Raw genomic sequence first — 25,284 nt, forward strand, 5'->3', positions numbered from 1 at the left:
CTCCTTAACACCATTTGAAACACCCTCTTCCAATTAACACCATTTGAAACACCCTCTTCCAATCCTTTTTAATCGATATCTTTTTGATCGACAGGCGACGACTAAACGTGACATAAGGTTATGAAATTGATCGATCTAAACCAACGTCGATCAGCTTTGATTTTGTTATCTAGCTAGCTTAGCTTTACGTCTTGGTTGGGAAAAGCTTAATTAAGATTGCACTTATATTATTGCTTAATTGCTTGCTTGCTTGAGGAAAAATGAGCCCTAAAAAGTTTCATGATGATGATGATCATAAACAACCGACTACAAAAAGTGGAGTAGTGATCAATGGTCCACGACCAACACCCTTAAAGCTCAAACAAGGATCGCACACGATTCACAAACAACAATTCCAAAAGCAGATCAGACCACCGATCATAATATACACTCATTCTCCAGAAGTAATCCACACCAAACCTCATGAATTCATGGCTCTTGTTCAAAAGCTCACTGGGGCATCCAAAGATCACCAACAACAAGAGATCAAGAAAAGACTACTAAAGCAAGTAGATCATGAGTATAATAATCGAAATGATCATAAGGAAGTTTGTAATAATGATTCTACTACTAGTGTCACGCATGATGAAAAATTGGATAAGATGATGAGATTAGCCAATACGTCTCCCATGTTTAACCCGCCTTCAAATCCTAGCGTCAATGACATCCCGCTTTTTACACCAAATGCGAACGATTACTTTTGTTCACCTCATCGACGTTTCTATGGATTCTCTGATCATATGGTATCGTCGTCTCCAAACTTGAATGCTTCATTAATATCGCCATCTGGTGGTTCTATGCTTGAAATCTTTAAAGGGCTTCCTGAATATTGACCGAAGATCGCATATATATATCACTGATTTATCATACGTATGTTTAATTACATCATTCCTAGCTAGTTACATGTTCATAAGGATTGTTGTTTTTCATATATATTTTTCTTTCTTTGAAGATTTCATAATTATTGCAGACCGACTAGTCTTAATTACTTAGGGTTTGGTCTATATATATAAGGAAATGTATGTATATACATGTCCATCCCAATATGTATTAATTTGATAGTTTCATTAATTAATTAGTTAAGTTGTGTATTCTTCTTTAGTTATATCTAGACAGTCACCTACATTCCAAAAACGTACATTTAGGAAGATTCAAATTAACTCTATATATAAGCTCGACTATTATATATTGATCGATGATGTTAATTTGATTGTAAGTTGTTCATTCTATCTTAAGCATTAATTAATTTAATTATGTTGTATTGTAGTGTTTATTATTCTCGTTGTAGAAGCAATAATTTCAGCGCCCCAACGGAAGGTCCGTTTTACAAAATTTAATTACAAGCTAAACCAATTCTCAAAACATATATCTATACTATATTATAAAGCAGATTCCTTCCAGATTTTCAACATTAAGTTGAAATTTTCAATATTGATTTTAGGTACATCTCCAAAATACCCCTCTCATCTATTCTATATTTATCTAAAATAACTATAATACTCTTTCTCTCTCCTCAAATCTCAACCAATCATTTTTTTTCTCTTTCCTCCATAAATCATTTATTCCTCCAATTCATTCAAAATCTTTTATCTCAAAAACCGTATATCGATAAATTATAAAAATTGTATGGGTGTTCTTAAAATTTCATGCTCTTTCATTAGAGATGTCATTCGATATACTTTCGACAAATTTTTAAATATGAGGGCAGAGCCCGTATGACTAAGGCATTTGACTATCACACTCTATCACATATCAACTCATATAATCTATCATACTCTATGACCTAGGTATCACCCCACTATCTCACCGCCGTAACGCACGGGTACTTGCTCTCGTTATAGTCTAATTTAAGTCTATCAACCTTGAGGTCAATAAAAAAAAAATCACTTTATGCCTCAATATTTTTAATTATGTCTATATGCATATGCATGCATAATTATCGGCCAACTTATGTAAGTTATATTAAAAGGATTTGCTAATCAGTACTCGAGAACATCGGTTAGAATGCATTCAACGAACTAAAACTTTTCTGAAATTAATAAGAAAATATGCATTAGTGATCTATAATATAACTAAAAGAGGGGGTTGGGGGTACACTTGGCACCCTTAATCCCCCTCCTTGGCACCCTTAATCCCCCTCCTTAGTTCTAATACTCAATTCTAATTTCTCCTCAAATTATACGTGCCCTCTCCTATTATTTATATATTTTTTTAGTATTATATATATTTTTTTATCCTTTAATTACTTATTTAATTAATTAAAACTTCTCTCGCGCACTTTAACCCTCACCTTAACTTCCGACCTATGTTTATTCTATAAACTCCAATTAATCCTACACAACGATTTAACTAGGTTTATGTCTTCCTATATGTACATTATTAAATATTAGATTCCTATCTCACGTACGTCTAATAAGAAATTTAATTGAATCAAGGTTACATTATGTTTAGAATTTAATTGATAACAAGGCAACATAACGTGAGTTATGGTGCTTTCAGTAGATATTTTTTTCCCGCACGTATGGACAATTTTGGAGTGGAACAACCCGAAGAAAATCAAAATATCCGAGATGATCTTTGTTGATGAATTGGTATGTATATTTTTTCCAAATTATATACTATACACTTTTTGTTTCTCATTTTGTTTGAGTTTAACTCTAAATCGTTTAGTCTAAAAGTGTTGGTTGTGTTCGTAGAAAGTTTAGATATAACAAACTGCAAATTTTTTATTTAACCAAAGTTGGAAAAAAAAGGATAAACTGAAATCAATATTTATATGGGTTATTTTTCATATGTTTCTTCTTTGGCTTTCGCATTAATTAAGTTATGATATTGGTCATATTGATGGTTGCTCGAATCATAACGTTACTACTGTGTAAATGTTCAAATCGTCTAAGTTATGCATCTTTTTTTCTATTAAGCAACTGCTTTCTATGGATGTTTATTGTGTGTCAGAAGTATGCGATAACTAAATTGTAATATGCTTTTATGTCAGAACATATCATTATTCATTACTTGATTTCCTTGAAGAGTTAGAGAAGTTGGCTGGCCATAAAGCTCTGTTTGATTACAAAGTAACAAAATTCTGAAATCTTGATAAAGGAAAAAATGAGTACACCGTGTCCAAACTATTGATGCCTTAATATCTCTGATACAAATGTTTATCTTATTTAGAGCGTTTTACTTACTTTTATATAATATGGTGTGAAGAGTTTAAAATTTTAAATTTCTAATTGAAGTAAAATGTTAGTAAAGATGATCCAACGACTCCATTGCTTAAATCCGATGACTATGATAATCATTGTTTTACGTTATACATATTCTTGGTTATGTTTTATTTTTAGGTATTTTAATTTTATTTAGTATCTGTTTAATATACTTGAATTCCAATTTTTTAACTTTGATTAATATATTTTGAGACTACCTGTCCATTGGACGGGCTTGAGCACTAGTTTATATATATATAAATGATCATTGTTAATTTTAATTAATGATTATTAAAAGATTGTGTTCATTATCGCTAGTTTAATAATAATGATAAGAAGTTCAAAAAAAATACTTTATTTAATCCTTAATTACTTGACATAGTAATTATTTTTTCCTTATTAGCCAAGCTACTTCCCCTTTTTACTAAAATGAGACCATTCGTTTACCCCATTAATCGTAGATAACGTATTTGGGTTCAAATCCTTACGTGCTCTACGCCTCTACGTCCAGAAGATTTGTGAATTTCCTAGTGGAATAGGTAACAGCCACCTTAATTGCCACCCACTGCTCTAGCTACTAACATTAATGTCTTACAACGATCATTAAAAGGAAAAACTCATATTCAACGGGTTATAACTTTTATATAGTAATATAGATAAGGTTTTTTTTACCCAAACTTACAAACTTCTAATTAATATTTATCTTTACTCTTATATACTTTTTTTAAATTTCAAATTATAACTTTGAACTATCTAAGTTACCTATATTTTTTATTCACTAATTTAAACATCTCTACCTAATATATCTATAATACCCTTAAATTCTAACCACTCATTTTTTTTCTCTCTTCAAATCTCAAACCATTGATTTTTTCCTTCTCCTTCATAAATCATTTTATTTCTTTAATTCATTCAAAATCGTTTATCTCAAAAACAGTATATCGATAAATTATAAAAATTATATGGGTGTTCTTAAAATTTCATGCCCTTTCATTAAAGATGTCATTCGATATACTTTCGACGAATTTTTAAATTTACAGAAGGAGCCCGTACAGCTAAGGCATTTGACTATCACACTCTATGACTTACCACCTCCTATGACTTAATTATCACTCCTACCATCTCACCGCCGCATTGTGCAAGCACTATATTCGTTCAATTTAAAAAGTCACAATGGTTTAATTTGTAGTTTACAGAGAGTGATTCGACACATGTAAAGATAAACATCATTTTAAACTATTTCTAACTTTAATTTTCATTTTAAACATGTTCTATATTGCTATAACAATTTCAATATATACTAATATATTATATTATAAAGCATCTAACTCTTCTTTTTTTTCTCAAACACAACTTTAAACTAAATATAAGCAAAATATAATTTTTCTTTATTCACTAATTTAAAATTCTTCATCTATAATAGTATAATACCTTAATTAATATGAAATAATTTACGATATAGATCTTGCAATCCATAAAATAACTGCACTACAACTTTTAACATGAATTACTTTTACATTTACGACTATTGCCGCCCCACCACGCGTCACCACCGCTGCTAACATCGTCGTCGTCACATTGGGTGGGCATACGTCTAATATATATTATATGTTTATATATATGCATTTTTAGTAAAATAATTACAAAAAAAAAAAAAAAAAAAAAGATGAGTAACTGATTAATATGAATGTTTTATCAAAAATATTATATATAGAAGGCTTTAATGAAAAGTTCCCTTTAATTCTCGACACCTTAAGATGACTTGAGTTTATACGATGTTTTATCTAATCCCTTTGACAAACACAAAGTCTAGACCAACTTCAGAGCCTAACTTTAGACTTTAATTAAAACGCTGTTTTTCATCTTTTTGATACTAATGTGACTCATAAACTTTGAATTGTTTTTGTTTTAAATAGCAACTGATAATGGAAAAAAAATTCAGTCAACACATAATTAAAACTCAAATTGGGCCAAAAAGCTAGAACCAAAACTGCATGGACTCATAGATTATACTAGCTAAGCTTCAAACTGGGCCGCATAAGCCTCAATAAAAAATGGCCCAGCTCTCCATCTTTCATTCAAAGCCCAATATTATAATCCACAGTAAAATATATTACTTTGGGTCTTTGGGATTGAATACAAATTTACATGGAAAATTGGAAATGATCAAAATATATACGAGTAAGATATTATTTGTTGACTTGATCATCAAACTTTGCTCTTTCTTAAAGAAAACGTAGTTACGTAGATAGGATATACAAAGATGAATAATATCTGTATTAGAAAAAAAAATTAAATATAAATAATAATAATAATAATAATAAAAAGATATACGTACGAAGATGAATGGGCTGTAACTGTCGTATGGAAATTAGCTTTGATTAATTTCGATGATACTTCTAATCTTTAGTTCATTACGGTGTATGCCATATATAATATGTGTGATTAACATTGTAATATATGTTGCACTAAATATAAGATATATATAAACTCGATCATTATAATTTTTGTTACAAGCTATGAGACTTTGTAATAACTTGAAGTAGTCGTCCAAGTGATGTGGCGTATTCATAAAAGATAAAGTTTGCACCAAGTGTTTTGGTGGCATTCAGAACTGAATATAACGAAATAGACATCCATATCAAATGTTTACACAAATATAGAAAACATTTTAAATTATCGGCTCTCACCCATCATCTCAATTCTTTATATTATGCTATTGCCTTTTCACAAAATCTTTTTTAAGATTTCATAATTATTAACTAGTGCTAGACTTATTGCCATTTCGTAGTCGCATAATCCACCATTTGTGTGAATATCTACAACTTTCACATCACAAAATCTTTCACGTTCCCTCTCTTCGATCTTATTTGGAGCTTCGAATTTTATAAAAGGTTACTTCAACGTGGCAAAGTATATATCATTAAAAATGAGGAAATACTTCATAGCATTCGTCTTCAACTAAAGTGTTCACAAGCCAAAGGAATGATGAAAGCCATTCTGCTATCATATTGAGATGAATCGAAAGAAAACTTCAATTTTGTGTTGGAATTTTTATGTAATAACATAGAATATCCAAGTTAATAGATATGTTAAAAAGAGTTGAAAGAATAATTAACTAATGTGAGTGTGTCCCACATTGGTAGAAGAATAAACATTAAGTATGTTTATAAGGAGGAGTGTTGGAGGAATTATAATTCCTTATAAGGGGCTACACCCCAAGTGAGCTAGGAGGGTGCGAAGCACCTGACACGCCCACGCCCGGACCCGAGCCCGTGGGTGATGAGGCGTAATGTGGCGCACTTTACTTGCATTAGTTCAACAAGTGACATCTGTTTTAATGTGTTGTGTTAACCTTCTAATGTTAACAGGTGTTTCCCACTTAACAAAATCTGATTTATATATGTTTTGTAAGTGATCAGAATGATAATAACAAAAACACTAACACTTTCTCCATCTTGGATCATCTACAACACTCTTTCTCTTTCACTCCACTTCAAGAAGTTCTTGAAGGTAAATTCTGGGTTGTGGTTGACTCCGGCAGTACTAACTGCTTTGGCTGTTGTACCCTGGGAAACTGTCGGGTTCACTTGGGTGGCCCGAAATCAGTTTTAAGGGACCTTGGTTTAACCATATCCTCAGCCCGTTTTTGCCTTTCTTTCTATTTCTGTTTTATTCTTTATTTTGCTTTCATGTAATGTTTTGTACTACTTTCTTTACTTGTAATTTTGTTGTTGTAATTCGAATGTATCTTCAATAAAATTGTTGTTTTCTTGAATGGTATTCTAACATTTTGTCAAAGGTTTTATCGACAACACTTATATATCTAGTAATTAATTAAGTATATATAATATATATATATATATATTGATTAATTCCCACAACTCTACTTAGCAAATTAAACTGATTAATAGCTCCAACAAGTGGCATTGCCTAATGCCTTAGAAGCTAAAAACAATAAATCCCTTTTACAATACTTAAAAAATAACCATATATATATATATATATATATATATATTTTCAATTCCTATAACAAGCAATTAACAATCAATTATCTGTTCTCCAATTAATTTTGTTTTGACATCTAAATATATATCAACATAACCTTAGCTAGCTAGATCCAATTTATCTAAGAACATATTCCTAAACATGTTTTCTTTATATGGTCATTATATAAGGACAGAATATGACACAAATTTAGTAATTTAAATTAAGGAAATCTAGCTAGAAAGAATTTTAATAACATCGCGACAATTTATAAAGTACCAGTACAAAGCAAACGTGTATGGTTGTGTTCGATTATTCTCATGAACCTAATTCGATCTCGAAGCCAACATATCATATATATATTACACTCAATTGGCACATACATTTCCCTTCGTCCTTTTCATAAGAACAAAATTTTTCTTGGTTCTTTTCAAAAAAAAAAAAAGATACGATTTTGTATTAAAGCAATCTAGTTTGTACGAGTTCTCCGGTTTTTCCCTTGATTAAAGAAAACGACAAGAATTTACATAGTTATATCTTTGCATATCACTAGATGGTTTTCAAGTACAAACACATAAAAGATTTGATTATGACTTCTAACCATTTCCCAAGCTAGATATATATCCTCGTATGAACTTGAGACATTTAAAATCAATGGCGGAATAAGTATAAAATTACCTGTGTCCAATCATAATTTATTCAGTTTAAAATGTTTATTTTATCATTTACCCAAGTCTAAATATTTGGATGTGACATGTGTCCAAACATAATTTTCTATATACGAATTGTCAAAATACGAAATTTTGAAAGCACAATGAAATTGTTGAAAAAGTCAAAAAAATTATGTTATGGTTTAATTTGTAAGTGATTATTATTCGTATAATAATTTGCAATTGTTTATTATTTTTATTATTGAAATCGCGATGCTATTTTGAAAATCAATGTCAAAATACCATTAAGTACGGTTTCATAAATTGCAATAATGTGATTTCGATAATGGCGTCATGATTTTGTCTTGCAGTTTTCAATATAGCATTGAGATTTTTGGTTTTTGCATCCGTTGATCAATTTTAAAATGAGATTATTACCTATTGATGTAACTAACTATGATAAAATGTCTATATTATGTAAAGATCTCATAAAATCTCTATATAATGTAATAAACTTTTAAATCCTGGTTATTATATGGATCTGGGTATATGTGACAACCATATAAACTGCCACGTGTAAGTTTTTGATTGGTCAGGTACTCCAATTAATAATCGGGATTTAAAAGTGCATCGTATGACATAAACATTTTACAATATCTTTACATAACATATACAATTTAGTCATAGTTAGTTACCTACATAGATAGTAATCCTTTTTAAAATCTCCGAAAAAAAAGAATTTTGGTCGATCATAGGAAACAACATATGATGTCCATTTTTATTTTCAATTTATTTATGATAATGACATACGGTAGTATTGAATGTTCTTAGCATATTTTGTACAACTTAATAATAATAATAATGTTGGTTGAATGATCCTAAGCTAGAAAGAAATTCTAGTCAAGCACGAGTCTTCCGTATATAAACACTACATGCATTGAACAAGAGAATCTTTAGTACATGGGAGTCACCGAAAGTTTACTTTCAAACTAATTGTGTCACTGAAAGTCATATAAAACTGCAAATTAATGTTTCTTTAAGTCACATTGGAATATTATTTAGAAGGAATTCAATAATGTATATATCATAAGCTCGAATCTACCTTGATGCTTATGAGCCTTAAAAGATCGAGTTTAATATCAAATATACATTGATAAAATCAAGGTACCAAATGACCACACATTTATACATGTTTATATACACTTCGTAGTTTTTAGTATGGACATATATGTGTTTTTGGCATTTGGCTTAAAAGTTGTAACCAGAAAATATATTTAAAAAAATATAATTATAATTATAAAGGGAAATGATATTCGTATAACACATTTTAGTCATCTACAACAATAATTGCATCATGTAGTTATATTCTGTGTATAAAATTTTGTATATTTGTTGTAGATAGCTAAATTCTGTTTTAAAAATATCACTTCTCAATGATAAATTAACCTAACAAATCAACCTAAATCATATATTGAAAGTTTTTATAAACAGACAAGATACACAGTGATGTCTTAATAATTAGTAAGTACTGTCAGTATTCCTTTGGAATAATAAAGTTTCCTTTCAAAATATGAAAGACAATATATGACCACTATTCTACCATTATTGGTTTAAGAGTGGTGATATTCGTATCATTATATTTGATTAATGTATCACACTGTACAATAATACAACTAATTGTACAAACTATTAATGCATAACTGTGTTAAATCCATCAAAAGTGATGGTATAAATATCATCACCTTTTGTTTAACGGCAAATTTTGAACCACTGATAAATCACTGAAATATCATCGTGTCATAGCTCATAAGTGATAAACCGATAACACGTGATTATATTTAAGTGAGGTATATGGCTAGGATCATACCAATACTAAACAAGAGATGTACCTCCCTTAATTTAGGAATTTCTTGGTTCTATCCCCACAGTCCCACACTGTTTAGATTCCTGAAATTAGTATATATCTATCTCATCGTTTTCTTTGTAAATAATTAGCTTTTCATTTCAAACAAGTTCATAGCAAACGCATATATAGTATCTAATTAAAATAGAAGAATCATTGATCTAGATAGACACTATGGCAAAATTTAAACAATATATCTAATATATACTCTGGATTTGGATCTTTTATATACATATGCAACAAACAAAACATGAATGATATCCGCATTAATGGTTCTTGAGTTTGTGCCAAAATCAAAAACATAAAGTCCTCAAATTGCCCCAATGTAATATTTGTGTTACTTTAACATAATAAATGTCAAATATATGTTGTTTTTATAAAATTTACACATTGATCGAGATATTAAATCACTGAGATCATAACTCTTTGAAGTTTCATCCAAATCACAAACCTTAAGCGATGAGAGTATAGTGATCGAGCTAGTTTTTTATTCTCTTTTCTTATTTTATTGGTTTTACATCAATTTAAAAACTTGTTTATATATTTATTTCCAAGTGTTATTACGCTATATAAAAAATAAGGACATCTAACATAAATCTTGATAATTTCAAAGAGTTAGTAGTTTTATGTCAACCGATTGCTCGTCAACCTTTGTGATTACTGCTAGCAAAGTAACAAGTATCATATAATGTCGATTCATTTAATTTTGCTAAATTGATAAATAATAATAATAATAATAATTAATTAATTAATAATAATAATAATAATAATAATAGTAAAAATTTACTCTTACTATTTATTAGGGGTGAGTATGGATCGGTTTGGTTCGGTTTTTGCCTAAAACCGAAACCAAAACCGATCCATTCGGTTTTTAAAAAACAAAAACCATTGGATTCGGTTTTTGTTCGGTTCGGTTTCTCGGTTTTCCGGTTCGGTTTGGATCGGTTTCGGTTTTTTTAATAAATTTTGTTTTTTAAGTTTTTTTAAAATATTATGTTATAAATTTAACTTTCAATTGTTAAGAAAAAAATATGATATAAAAATTCAAATATAGAGAAGCTTTTTATTAAGTAATTATATTTTTTAGGTGTTAAAATTTGTATAACTTTTATAAAACGAATTATTTTACTGCACGTTTTTATTAAAAATATACAACTTGTATAGATTTGTACAATAAAAAGATAAAAAGATTAAATTATTAACATATTTATAAATTATAAGTAATAAATATAAATGAAATATGATATTAAAATAAATTAAAATATATTTAGTTCGGTTCGGTTCGGTTTTGATCGGTTTTTTGGCATATGAAACCGAAAACCGAACCGATCCGTTCAGTTTTTAGAAAATGAAAACCAAACCAATGGATTTCGTTCGGTTTTCGGTTTTTTCGGTTTGGTTTTGTCTGTTTTTTTCAGTTTTTGGTTTTCCAGTTCGGTTTTTGCTCACCCATATTATTTATGATGAGGATAAGATGGAGTGACCAAAAGCGTGCAGCCATTGTGAGTCTCCAAAAAGTTTGCAAGGAACACATTTTTAATGCTCATACAAAGAGCACTACTTTCATTAGTTTACTCAATTGCATCATTCACGGATAATGACAAAACCATATCTTAGAAAAAATTCCCAATCTAGCTGCCTTTTATTTGTATCTATCCATAATTCCAAATATTATTATTACGTCTATAAACCGATCGAGATTTCATTGTTAATTTGAATGATTATCCGATGTAATTAGACACTACTAAAATATGAGTGTCCAATACGGGAAGGCTAGCTAGCTAGCTTGCTACCAAGAATATATTCTTGATCTTTTAGTGAATTTTAATTCTTAAATCTTACCACTTTCTATTTATAATCTAGTGTAAGTTTTGTATAAATTTGTATTTGAATATCTTGATTTTTAATTTTGACTATATATATGAACTCACTTGAATTATTCTGGATGCGTTTCTGTTTATATATAAAAACGTATTAAAATTATAAACTTACATTTTTAAGTTCTCGTATACAAATTAAACATTTTAAAATATATATGACATGATGGAATATTGCAAATGTACACTTAGCTTAGCAGATGAGGAGCCACGCAAAACACTAAAACATAGTAACATGTTATGTTTTCTAATTAACCCAAATGATTTTTTTTTTCTTTCTAAAGTAAACATTTCTAGAAGAATTTTGTTCTATCGAAGTAGAAGTACATTAAGAAATTTAAAATATAATATCCCAAAATACTTGATGTCACATAATTTAATCCAATATCTCTTGTATGGAAGCAACGTAACCTTATCAAAGAGGATCTAGCTACTTCCCTATGTTCTTTTCAACTTTTAGAATAAAGCTCTCTTGACATTCTCTTCATATCACTATGCATATAAAACCTCCACTAGGTTTCGTGATCTCACCAATCATTCTGAACTCAAAAAAATTAAAACCATCTACAATTTCTTCCCTTTTTACCTATTAGTACTTTCTTTCCTTCTCTAACTTTATTAATGAGGACTTCTAAGAAAATGACTAGTTCTTGCAACGATCAAGAAGTTGATCATGAGCTAAGAAGAGGGCCGTGGACACTTGATGAAGACAATCTTCTTATTCACTACATCACTTGTCATGGTGAAGGACGTTGGAATTCGCTAGCAAGATCTTCAGGTGATTAAGTAAAAAAAAAAAAAAGATGATGCAAAAACATTTTTACATATTGTGCATTATATTATATATTTCGAGTTTAACGATCGATTTCATAGTTTCCTATCTTCTTTTAACTTAGTTTGTGGTTTTCATCTAAAGGTTTGTTTAATCTTTCACTTTCAGGATTGAAGAGAACAGGAAAAAGTTGCAGGCTAAGATGGTTGAATTATCTAAAGCCGGACGTTAAACATGGAAATCTTACCCCACAAGAACAACTCTTGATCCTTGAACTCCATTCCAAATGGGGTAATAGGTGAGTCATATTGTAGTATATGATAACACACATATATATAGAGAGAGAATTTTTCAAGTTTTTTACTAGCTTATAAGTATTTCAAGTTAATATGATATTCTAATATCTATAAACGTACGAATTGTTGTCTAGATGGTCAAAAATTGCACAACAATTGCCCGGAAGAACAGATAATGAGATCAAGAATTATTGGAGAACAAAGGTACAAAAACAAGCGCGCCATCTAAAGATTGACTCTAATAGCAAGAGATTTGTTGAGGCGCTTAGACAATTTTGGCTTCCAAGATTGCTAGAAAAAATGGAGCATAGTACTACTTCACCATCATCATCCACTACTTCTACCACAACTATGGAAGCTAATCAAAACAACTTCATCTCTCAACCACAAGACAAAGATATCATAATGGAGAGTTCAATTTCAAGCTCAAGCATTTGTTCCTCAAATAATTCCAATAGATTTATGATGCCATATTTGCCTGAAAATTCACTTCAAAGCAATAGTTACCATGTTGATAACAATAGCTACGATGTGATGAGTTTCAACCATTCAAACACGCAAGAATTGCGATCAAGTGACGTGTCAACGCTAGAGTTTCAAGCGGCGGAGATCGATTGGATGAGCAATAACTTGGAGGATGACACCTTTTGGACCATGGATGAGTTGTGGCACTTTAAAAAGTAATGTACTTTTTATATATGTGTTTCAATCAACCTAAGGACGATAGAGATTAAAACCAATTGATGGTTTTCAAGTATTGTGGGTTATTAAGAGTATATTAATTATTACCATAAGATATAATGATTAAGAGAGAAAGTTATTAGAATGGTCTAGCGCGCTAGTGATATATTAATTGGTTGTTGACGTGTTTATGTGTAGATAGGAGGGGGCCTTGTTAGAATGTTGTACCCCAAGTGTCAAGCCTTATGATGAGTATGGAAAGGATAAGCCTATTATAATATATATGCAACCCACCACCCAATAAGTTAATAGGTTGCAAGTGATATTAATCACGTTAATGGAATCGTTTTACTCTTACCTTTCTTTAATAGGTTGTAAATATGATTGTCTTGTAATGTGATATGATGACATTCAGTTCGATCACATCCTTTTTTTGCATCACTACTAGTATATAATTTATGTGTGTAATTGCCAATTGCCATTCATACTGCCTAAATCTTACATACTATATACAAGTATATACAATACATTTGTAATTGCCCCTATAATTTTTTCAATAGTTAACGGCATCTTCTAATATCGATCGGTATCATGATATCGAGAAAGTTTACGTACGTAGAACAATTTGAGCTGGGTTTGGTAAAGCGGTTAAATCGTGATCTATTTAACTTTAGACTCTTGGCACCAATGTTACCCTTGTATTAGTGTATTGACAAGCAGAAGATCCAATTGCTCTATTACCTTAACAAAGGATTAATATCCTTAAGGTTGTTTCCAATTTTACTAATAAAGTTAGAGACTTCTTCACAACCTTGATTTTAATTTAAAGGTCAAAATCCTAAGTTTACTAGTGAAGTTAATTTTAACTTTAAATAATCTCAATCTCTTTAACAAAATGATCATACAATTGTCGTCATAGGATTGATAGACCTTTATTTTTATTTAGCTTACAACAAAAATTATTTTATGTGTTTGACGATTATATGTTCTACAACCATGTTAAGTTGAATTACCACAAACTGCCAAACTATAGCAATCGGCTAAATAAGGTTATTAACTATTAGGATTGCAACAAATTTAATTGGCCGGTATATAGCACAAGTTCATAACAAAATAAAAAGTAGCTTAGTAACTTTATTTTAACCAGCTAATTTTATTAAAAAAGAGTTTGGCAACACGTCAAAGCTTACAAAATTACAAGAGAAAAAGGACCCATTGACCATGAAGGGCTAGAGATACTCGATTTCTTAGTTCTTAAGACGACTAGACTTCCAAAAATACGACAAAGATACAATGGAATGGAAATATCATGACATGTGTTTGAATCATTAACAATAAACAACAATAAAAATGGGGATGGAATTGGTCACTAGAAAGTAGAAACTACAAAGGTGCATTAAGTACGAACAAATATTAATATCATGGCAATGTTTGCACTCAATTATGTAAGAGAATCCCCTCATTTATAGTGTATAGGTCAATATGAATTTATGCAGTTTCTTACGCCACGAAATTAGTTGCAACAAATTGATTTTCATACTTTACCCAAGTATAGATCATATTTCATTATCTAATTAATTGTTTTTTAAACAATAATCGCTATAATGTTTAATATTTGTTCCTGCTAGTGGATATTAAACGTACATTTTAACATGTAGCAAAATATGTATAAATAATATTGCAGTGTTGAATAGAGTAACATAACTTTTCTCTTTCAGTTGCCACACATACACACACACAAGATTAACGATTGTGAGTGTGAAAGCACAAAACAGAAAAGACTTTTAAAGCTTGAAAGATAACAAAACAAAAACAAACAAAAATTGCGTTCTTTGAACTTGAAAAGCCAAACGCCCTACAGATTAAACTTTGAGACTGCGAATCAATATGTATGATTACTTTGGATCTATAGACAGAATGATATATGAAGATCTTGAAAGAAAAGATGAATACAAATCAAGTCACAAATTAAGAGATAGGTATTAATTGGAAAAGATGGCGATGATAGCGACCAAGTGGAAGTTTAAGAAAGATTCAAGCCAATATTTAATGATTGATACATAAAGGACCACACCATTCCCCACCCAATAGGCCAATATCTCTTGCCTCATGTCATGCGAGTACCAGGTACATGTATTAAGTCACTTTATTTTACCCTAAGGGGTCTACCATGTGTTAGTGACATAAACTATGTATAATAAATAAATAAATAATAATATCTATTAAGTTCAACTTTTGAGTTGATTCAGTTCAAGTTTTGCAAGTTAGGATTTCCAACAAAGATCATGACGATATACAAGTTAGTCGAAAAGCTAATGTGGATCTTCTCTTGAGGTAACACGTTGAGAAGCCTTGTGAATGCTTCTTGACATGGGTTAAAAATCCATGTCATGGTAAAAGACAATCATTTTCAATTATTAGTTGGAAAAAAGGTAATGTTGCCGGAACGATAACATTAATCATAATCGATACACTTGAGCCACCTGAATGATAAATTAACATTACTCTTGAGCAATACGGATGACGAACAAAGTCACAAACGACAAAATATCGGTAAACTGAGATCTACAAAGATAATGAAAACCTCAAGTGTTGATTTTCTTCCTAGGATAAAAGATCTGAAACCATGTACGTCACCGTTTGTTTATTTGGGGACCTAAAGTAATAAATGGGGTAGAAGTCAAGGATGGTTGCAATACAACATGGTCACCTTTTGAAGCAAAAAACGTGAAGAGAATAAACTCTATATAATACATATAAAAAAAATTGTACCCTCCAAAGTCCAAAAACTAGCATCAAATCATTTTGAATTTGGTCATTTCTAAAGACATGACCTTTCATGCACAGCTTGATTGATAGTGGCTGCCTTGAGGTTTTGGGAATACACTAAAATACAAGACTTGGGCCCACTGCGTACTTCTCAGTAACAACACATCATTTTAAAAATTCACATCACAATTTATAAATCTATGTGACGTACAAAAGTTTGAATCCTAAATGTTTAAATTAAAATTATAAGCTTTTTTGGTTTTTTTTTGTTATATTTTTTTCAGATCGAAACTATAAATATCACAATTCACAAGTAAACACAAACAATTCATTCTGCTGGAATGAACTTGCCTACTTCCAGGATTTGCCGTAACTGTCCCTCAATGTTACAGTTCGGTTAAATATGAGTTTCTCGGGTGTTGAGTCTTTATCAGCCACAAAATAGCCTGACATAACAGATAAAAAGGTACAATGAAGTTTGTTTAATCGTCAAGAAACTTGTATTAAAAATATGCAACACTGAGAGGGTCGTAGAACTTACCGAGCCTTTCGAACTGAAACTTGTCATCCACCTCTGTGTGTTTGAGAGATGGTACGGCGTAAGCACATGGCATTACCACTTTAGACTCGGGGTTTAAATCATCAAGCCAGTTATCAAGTTCTCCGGGATTCTAGTTCCATTAAGAAAAAGCATTAGTTTGATGATGCAATATATAAGAATTTAACCGGCTACTCCATAGTATATAAAACAAACAACCTCGGAAAGAAACAGCTTGTCAAAAAGTCTGACTTCCACCTTCAGAGGGTCAACCCCAGGAGACGGCTCTGCTATCCAATGAAGAACACCCTGCAAAACAAAGTTTCATTCAAAAACTGCAGTCACGTCGCAAACTCGAGGTGGCAAAAAAGGGTCAGATCGACAATTCAGCCAACGGGTTTGGGCCAGAATGAGAATTATATCCAAGGGATGGAAGGGCAGAGTCCTTTGGTGTCCCCTCCAGTCAAGAATTGGTTCTTACAGAAAAATGGGTCCCATCAAGTTAACTTGAGCAAAACACTATTTTTTCAGCTCTTTTAAGTTGCCAATTATGATTACAATATGTATATTCTTTCAATAATACATATTGAATCGGATAATTTAGGTCTTATGCATTAACTATATACTTAGGCAACTCTCGACCAATTTAACCCATTTCTAACCTTTTCCTTTTAAGCTATATACTTTCATTTCATTTAACCATTTTAGTATATTAAACATAACTCAGTTGACTGTTGACCCATTGATAAGCAGTGGGTCGAAATAGCCACCCCTAACATAAACTTAACTTAAAAGAGACTGGAAAGAAGCAAGACAATGACAGTATAACTTACCTTTGGTTTTGTTTTCTTGAAAGGATCATACTCAGCATGTATCTCAACAACAGTATTTTTATCATCAGAAAGCACCACTTCAGTACACTTGATAGGAAATGCATATCTACATATACATGATTACCATTAGATCTGAAACCATTAATATTCAGAAGATTAACTCAGCATCATTCACCTGAGTAAGACAGTCTTTCCTGGAGCAAGCCCGTAATAGTCTTTTGAATCATTCATTCGAAAGTCAGATTGCTCAATATAGACAATCCTCGAAAATGGGACCTGAGAAGATTACAACAAAAATTATTAAATCATGTACAATCAAAAAAATCCATATCAGCACGCCCCCGTGAAATTTGCATTAACCTGAAAATAAGCTATATTCACAACCAATAGAAGGAAATCTAAACCTTGTAGTAAGATGATGCATCATCGGCTGGAGCATCCGGCCATTTCTTTGCATCAAGATCTATTACTGAGCTAGGTTCAAGATTAGTAATAACAACCTATAACCATAAAGCCTAAGGATTAGTAATAGGTACGTACTTAAGTTGAATCATATAGCTATTACCATTAAAGTAAAATATGCACACCTTTAGTGGATGTAGCACAACCATCGTCCGAGAAGCTGTTTTATTTAATTCTTCGCGAACATGATATTCAAGGCGTTCCAAACGTATCAAACTACCATCACTGCATAACACACTGTGATGAGTCCTTCACCATTGAGCAAAACAAAATTTTAAATAAAAAAAATAACATATGACAACCTTCTAGTAATCCCTATTCCTTTAACAAATGTGTTTATTGCAGTAGAAGTGACACCCCTGCGGCGCAATCCCGAAAGTGTCATCAAACGAGGATCATCCCACCCATCCACATAATTTTCAGTCACGAGGCGGTTTAACTACATAAAAAAGATGAATAAAGAAAGATAAGCTCAGAACAGTATCAAAACACTTAACTTATACTTTAGAGTGGAACTACCTTATCTTTTTTTTTTGAACGGCGGAACTACCTTATCTTAAGAGACTGAAACAGAAACTTTAGCTTACCTTGCGTTTTGACATGACAGTGTTTGTTATATTCAGGCGTGAATATTCCCACACATAGGGCTGGTAAAGGCTCAGCGCATCCAGCAACCAATAGTAAGAAGCACGCCGTGTCTCAAACTCCAGTGTGCATAACTACAGGAAAAAACACAGTAAATAATTAAAAACCAAATGAAGTAGCCAAAAGTAGGTTCCTCAATCAATAATCAGGAGTCAAAGAGAACATACTGAATGTGTTATATTTTCAAGAGAATCCACAATGCAATGTGCATAGTCATAACTTGGGTAGATGCACCACTTGTCTCCAGCATGTGGATGAGGGGTGAACTGAAAGAGATGAACAAGTGAGTATTAATTATAAATTAAATATACGTAATACATATATTTGTTGAAATACTTGCCTTTATCCGATATGCAATGAGGTCATACATATTAAAGTTATCACTCTGCATGTCTTGTTTCATTCTAAGTGTAGCTTTTCCTTCTTCAATCCTCCCTTGTTTCATATCATCAAAAAGTTTAAGTGATTCTGAGATCGGCCTATCCCTCCATGGACTGTTCTTCTTTTTCTCTCTGTACTCCTTTATCTCATCACCAGTCTACTCAAAGAAAAGTTAATAACAAGGTTATGATTTTGAGATCTGCAAGTATCAAAGAAACCAATAGTATGCAGTACGAAACCTGGTGATCAACATAAGCATGACCCCTGCGTATGAGCTCCACTGCTAAATCATACAGTTCTTGAAAATAATCACTGGTGTATGTGATCTGCAGATTGTATGAGTACAAAAAATACATTACAAACTTGTAGATCCTAAAGAAACCGGAACTGACTTCGTACTGATGTAGTTGATATTTTACCTTAAAAGGCTTCCATCCCATCCAATCTACAATTTCTTCAATATGATCAATATATTCCTTTTTCTCAGCTTCAGGGTTAGTATCATCAAACCTACAAGTTGATGTTACAGGAGATGTTACTATTGGATATAATGATAGTTAAAAATTTATCCCAGTGAAGCAAAAGTCTACTAATTGACACGTACATCTGTCTTATTTCTACCATATCTTTCATCTTCAACATTCCAAGTTAAATTCACACTAATAATTCTTTAAAAAATGAAATTGTTTATGTCCACTTGTACTTTACAACATCTCATTTTGTAAATTCACTTCAAAAATATTTCATGTTTTAGACTAACTGGCATAATTAATTTGTTAAGACCAAATAAGTTCTGGGTTGGTAAACTATAATAAAACAAGTTACCAATTCTAAAGCCAAAAACAGGCAGTAAAGGATCAAGAAATATCCTTCTCATATATACTCAAAATCAATAACTTCCAGACAAATTTTGGCAATAATTCTTCTTATTGCTTCAACTTCATTTAGCTTTAGTTAATGAAATGACTTGTTAAAAAAGTTATGTCAGAGAAAAAAAGCAAATTAAAAAAAATTAACACAAGATTGTTTAGCCTATTTAATGACAATAACAAGCATGAACTAAAATCAAATATTTAGACCTACTGGAATATGAACTAAAATCAAATAATATTGAAAATGAATATATTGTAGAAAGTAGTAGAGAAAAAGGTTATCAAGTTAAAAAACTTTAACTTCATAGAGATAAAAGTCAGCTTGTTTTTACCCAAAAAAATGAACAATAGTCATAGTTAAGAATGACGACATAAAATTTCAGTTAAGCACAAATAAACTAATCAAACAGCCAATCTACCTCAAGTAGCAGCCACCATCTCTTTCTTTTGCAAGACCAAAGTCAACAAACATAGCCTGCACATACGATACAATATAAAAGAAAAATCTATACACATATAAAATAGCAATCTTACGACTTGTAAATTTTAATTCAATATCAGAAACTTACCTTAGCATGACCGATATGCAGGTATCCATTTGGTTCTGGTGGAAAACGGGTAACAACTTTTCCTCCTGTAATGTTGAGATGTTTCTCTAGTATTGCTTTGGAATTGCAAGCTCTGAGCACACGTCCATCACTGAAAAATACTTCTGTGTGCACCTGCGACACAAAGATAGGTAAACTATAACATGCTTTATCAACGAATAGATATAAAAGAAGAGCCATCAATCAATAGATAAAGATAGTCCAAAAATAACCTTATAATTCTCCTCGGGTGCAGGGAATATTAAATAAGGATTGAGCTCTTCTTCAGATGGTTGAGGAGCTTCTTCAGTGGTTTTTTCCTCTACTTTAACAGGCTTCTCTTTCTTCTTTTTAACAGGCTTCTCATTATCTGCTGCAGTCTTTGGACCAAGTAGTGCAGATAGCTTTGAATCTATAAGTTCCTGGTGAGCAACACATTAAAGATGGTTATTATTTAGTGATATGTAACTTGGATTACCAAAACTTACAAAGATATCAGTGAGTTATTTACCTTGACAATCTTTGGATCTGCCCAAGGCTGCTTCTTTCGCACATGAGCAAATAGATCACCAACTGAAGCCAACGACCAGACGACAGATCAGAATGATATCAGACAGTAGCTTTAGAGGTATTATCAAATTAAAACTCACCATTTGTTCTGTAACGTTGCTCCAAGATTGAACTCTCTTTCTCTTCAAAGATTTCATTAACAGTGTGCACTATCTCTTCACGAGAGACCTCAACACCTATTACCAGATAATTTATTAACTTTTGATTCTCCAAAACAATAAAAGTTTCATTAACGTATGCATTTCCGCGCAATCTTATAGACAGATCTGAAACTCAGAGAGAAAGAAGGGGGTGGACCGATAACATACCAACTCCACAAGCATCTTCAAATTTACTGATGTCAAGCTCCCCAGAAGCAGTGACAGTAAGAAATGCGAATGCAGCTTCTACCTGGGTAGGAGTCTTTATCTGCAAAAACAAGAATACACTGATTACAGATCTGAGACGGAAAATAAAGCATTGACCAAAAGCCCTACTCTGACCAAGCACCACTCTGGCCAACGACTCATTCCTATAAATGTGGCTGAGTGGATAGCTGATTCCTAAATCTATGCACACGTGTGGAAGCTACTGCACATGTTTTGTTGGTATTTTTAATAGGATATGTGTAGAGTAGAAAAAAGTAGCCTCTAAAGAAAACAAAACTCATTTGTAATTTTACAATGAGCTTTAGAGGGATTAAATAGAAAAAATTTCCACGATTCCTAGTGTTATTTCATTGATCACATAGCCTTTAACTGTCCCAACAGTTCATTACAACACATTCATTTTGATATCGGATCAATTATATCCATGGATAAAAAAATGTTGGGTCAATTAAGTCAAAGCAAGTACCAAATCTGATAATGGTTAAACACATAATCACATGTCAATAAAGATGAACAAAAAGAAATCTGGGACCTAGAAATTTGAGTTCATACCTTGGAAGAAACAATGTATTCAAGCAACTTAGGACGATGCACAAGGGCATTGGCAGGGAACTTTGTAGCAACCGTATAAAGAAGATTACCCGTAGACCGTTCACATCCATCAGTGACAGACGCCTGCAGAAATAGTCTCAAATATAAAGAAAGGCTATATTTCGAAACAAATGTATGTATGACATATAGTTTAGTACTCTAGTCACAGAATTGAAACTGAACCTAGAAAATGCTAAGAACAAAAATGTGAAAAGGTAATACTTAGAATCAATATATAGCAATAACAATTCAAGTAGTGTTAACTACAGTAACTACAGCTGAAATGACTTTTTTGCCGTAATACCATCTTCTCCACTCTTCCTGACACTCCGAAAACCAATTCGATCTATCAATTTCAGTTTTCACATCAAACTCTATTTGTACTTCGCCCCTTCTCTCATCTTCAACCCTTATGGAGCAAACCAAAAACAGCAAACAACACCTTGAGTAACCTACCAACTCTGGGAGAAGAAGCTTGAAGATGAATTCGTTAAAGATCAGAACATAATTGCAACAACTAAATCTTCTTCAGATGAATCATCTTCATCAATAATTTTCAACAAGAAATTTGCCCGCGCGATGCAGCGGAGATGGTGGTAACGGCGGTGGTGTGATGACGGCGGCGACGGGGTGTAGTGGTGGCGTCGGAAGCGGGGGTGGGTGTGGCGGCGGCGGCTGTGATGGCGGCGACAAGTGGTAAAATAGGCCTCCTTTAAGAAAGTTAAATGATCAAGTGCAGTTTCTTATTTTTGGATGTATATTCTCTCTTGGGAAAGCCATCTAGGTGTTTTTGAATTGGGTCTTGGATCCAGTAGCTCAACCGGAAAAAGATTGTGACAATCAAGGTTTCTTTGTTTTCTTGTGACAGCAATAGAAAAGATTGCAACACGCCATCCCGACTTCTGAGATACTGCCCATAGCTTGTGTAGTTGTGTGTCACTGGCCAAGGTCATATTAGTCCTTTTTAGGCAGCGCAAAACATTCTTCCATGACATAATTTACATATGGTTGTAATGAATGTGGATTACAAGTGGCACATTCACGTATCTCTGAAACAAGAGTCTAGAAGCGAGCTCATTATTATTTGGGCTTAAGGAATGAAACTCCAATTTGTTTGTCTGTTCCTGTCCTGTCAGGCCCGTCAAGTGGGTAAGAGAGTGGCTGAGAACTTTGGTTGTCGTTTAGGGACAGAAGTTGTATACTCTATTTGTTTTGACGATTTTACTGGACCAGAGACTGAAATATTTACTTGGCAACCTTTATAGGTAACCATAATGCTTGAACAGTGGATCAGTCAACAGATGGTCCATTTTAAAGAGGCTATCTGAACATGTCAGACCAAAGAGTCTATTTATTTACTAACGCATGGTCTTCTGTTACTGTTATAAAATTCCTATCATGTCTAAGGTCAATTTACCTACTTTTCATATTTTTTGTGGATAACATTGTTTTTGTATCAACTGAAGTACTGAACTATGTTTTTTCTGTGTAAATTTTTTCTCAGGCAATCCATGGTATTGATGAGGCCAAGGAGAAGCTCAAGGAAAATGTAGTAAGTTCACATCCCATAATTGCACACAGTTACACATTACAAACCTAATTACTTTCCAATGCACATTACTTCTGAATAAATATAAACTAAATTAGAAATTTCTTAAAGATCCAGTCTGATATGTATGCAAAATTGTTTTCCGCTATTTCTTTACCTTATTAGCTAATCGCAACCAGCTATATCCTCGTATTAGTCCAGTAAGTTAACTAAAAATATGCCAATCACAATGCAATAGGGAGCTGCAAACTACACAGTCTACACACCAATATAATTACATCTATATTTATATATCTATATGTATGTCTATGTATCTATATCTATACATACAAGTTATAAGGAAAAAAAAATGTGATGCATGCAATCAGATTACAACAAGTAATCAAGAGAAAAAAAATTACCTCATTAATGACAGCGATAAGATTAGTAGTAACTTTATTATTAGCAATTGTGTTTTCAGCCGTTTTTTTATCTAAACCGATCTTCAAAAACAGCTCCAATGGTTTCTCCGCCATGCTGACTTCTGTAAATTGATTGCTTATTTTGATTAAAATTAAAAACCTTATATAAACCCTATGGCGATACTTGTTGCTCACGTGTGGGGGAAACAATACGCAGTGATAGAGGCGAAACGGTGTCGTCTAGGATGATGACGGATCGATGATGTCCGTTTTGGTTTAGTGGTTGTACAATTTTTAAGTAGGGTTTTATAAAGTGGAGAATAATATTAATGGTTTGGGTTTTTTAAAAATGGGCCTAGGATGGAGCCCGTTAGTGAAGTTTGGGCTGGGCTTTAAGTAATTAAATAGTGGGTTATGATTTATGAGTACACTTCAGTTTCATATCAGGAAGGAAAAAAAGTCTTTCAAAAATAGTTTTTCGTCTAATTGCATATTTGCTACTCCTTTATCTCAGATTATGATATGATATGATGTGATTTTAAATTAAATATATATGATATGTGATAGTTGACTAACAAAAATTAAAGTTGACTTTAAAATATAACTTTCAACATTAATTAAAGGTAAGATAAGAAAATAATAAGTCATTTATAATTGATAGCGAAAAAAGAAAAAAATATCTTTTTGAGACAGTCAAGTGTAATTGGTAAGGAGGAAAACATAAATGAAACCAAGGGATAGTATTTTTGATCAGTCATGGATGATAAAGAGGGTGTGAAAGAAAGGAAGAGTAATATGCCATGTGTTTAATATATCTTATATATCTATTCAACAATATTGTGATGGCAAAGCTTTATCTTTCACCAAAAAAAAAAAGAAAAAATAACATTTCAAATCAAAAAGAAATCTAAATTTTTTTATTGTATTATAATATTTGAATTCTAAATTTTCAAAGAACTTTTCTACACCTATTTAGTTGTACCATACTTGAACTACTTTTACCTTTTGTGGTAATATAAATCTCCAATGTTGTGACTTGTGAGTAGACAATTACTAATTAAATCAAATTTAAAAATTTTGATAACGTACCTTCGATGAGAAGATCGAGCAAATAAAATGATGATTAACACGAGTTTGAATAAAGAAGATGTTAAACACTTAAACGTACGTCCTTTTATGTTTTGTAATCTTGGGACAGGGGAGATTGGGAGACTAAAACTAACAGGAAGCACATATTTTCAGTTAGATATATAGACAGGATTTAAAGTATAAACGACTTGAACACCAAGGCTTTGACTAAAAGACCA

At 31.8% G+C, this 25,284-nt stretch overlaps 3 protein-coding genes across 3 annotated transcripts; 2 read left to right on the forward strand and 1 right to left on the reverse strand.

The window, feature by feature from the left end:
- Positions 1 to 260: 260 nt before the first annotated feature.
- Positions 261 to 872, forward strand: LOC122592198 (VQ motif-containing protein 8, chloroplastic-like). The gene has a single exon (XM_043764397.1). It carries the CDS (start codon positions 261 to 263, stop codon positions 870 to 872), a length of 612 nt encoding a protein of 203 aa, XP_043620332.1.
- Positions 873 to 12,102: 11,230 nt separating this feature from the next.
- LOC122585885 (transcription factor MYB62-like) lies at positions 12,103 to 13,779 on the forward strand. Its single transcript, XM_043758000.1, has 3 exons — positions 12,103 to 12,440; positions 12,603 to 12,732; positions 12,865 to 13,779. Exons 1-3 carry the CDS (start codon positions 12,284 to 12,286, stop codon positions 13,412 to 13,414), a joined length of 837 nt encoding a protein of 278 aa, XP_043613935.1. The 5' UTR covers positions 12,103 to 12,283; the 3' UTR covers positions 13,415 to 13,779.
- Positions 13,780 to 16,348: 2,569 nt separating this feature from the next.
- LOC122585884 (glutamine--tRNA ligase) lies at positions 16,349 to 25,168 on the reverse strand. Its single transcript, XM_043757999.1, has 22 exons — positions 25,067 to 25,168; positions 23,978 to 24,099; positions 21,989 to 22,111; positions 21,377 to 21,476; positions 21,149 to 21,244; positions 21,010 to 21,071; positions 20,732 to 20,920; positions 20,481 to 20,633; positions 20,331 to 20,386; positions 19,459 to 19,549; positions 19,279 to 19,365; positions 18,999 to 19,196; positions 18,826 to 18,924; positions 18,601 to 18,732; positions 18,316 to 18,452; positions 18,139 to 18,238; positions 17,956 to 18,051; positions 17,727 to 17,827; positions 17,552 to 17,657; positions 16,938 to 17,027; positions 16,722 to 16,851; positions 16,349 to 16,626 (listed from the first exon to the last, which is right to left on the reverse strand). The coding sequence occupies exons 2-22, from the start codon at positions 24,089 to 24,091 to the stop codon at positions 16,532 to 16,534; spliced, it is 2,355 nt and encodes a 784-aa protein (XP_043613934.1). The 5' UTR covers positions 24,092 to 24,099; positions 25,067 to 25,168; the 3' UTR covers positions 16,349 to 16,531.
- Between the last annotated feature and the right edge of the window lie 116 nt (positions 25,169 to 25,284).

This window comes from Erigeron canadensis, chromosome 1 (genome assembly GCF_010389155.1).
Source record: "Erigeron canadensis isolate Cc75 chromosome 1, C_canadensis_v1, whole genome shotgun sequence".
In the NCBI taxonomy this organism is placed as follows: domain Eukaryota; kingdom Viridiplantae; phylum Streptophyta; class Magnoliopsida; order Asterales; family Asteraceae; genus Erigeron; species Erigeron canadensis.

What these genes read in the sequence shown, in the direction of transcription:
- LOC122585884 (XM_043757999.1), bottom strand. Translation starts at nt 24,091, where the DNA reads ATGGCGGAGAAACCATTGGAGCTGTTTTTGAAGATCGGTTTAGATAAA. An exon ending in TGAAGATGCTTGTGGAGTTG is followed by an intron (nt 21,245 to 21,376) that starts GTATGTTATCGG and finishes ATCTGGTAATAG; the next exon opens with GTGTTGAGGTCTCTCGTGAA. An exon ending in ACAAGCTGTTTCTTTCCGAG is followed by an intron (nt 16,852 to 16,937) that starts GTTGTTTGTTTT and finishes TAATGGAACTAG; the next exon opens with AATCCCGGAGAACTTGATAA.
- LOC122585885 (XM_043758000.1), top strand. Translation starts at nt 12,284, where the DNA reads ATGAGGACTTCTAAGAAAATGACTAGTTCTTGCAACGATCAAGAAGTT. An exon ending in TTCGCTAGCAAGATCTTCAG is followed by an intron (nt 12,441 to 12,602) that starts GTGATTAAGTAA and finishes TTTCACTTTCAG; the next exon opens with GATTGAAGAGAACAGGAAAA. An exon ending in CATTCCAAATGGGGTAATAG is followed by an intron (nt 12,733 to 12,864) that starts GTGAGTCATATT and finishes ATTGTTGTCTAG; the next exon opens with ATGGTCAAAAATTGCACAAC.
- LOC122592198 (XM_043764397.1), top strand. Translation starts at nt 261, where the DNA reads ATGAGCCCTAAAAAGTTTCATGATGATGATGATCATAAACAACCGACT.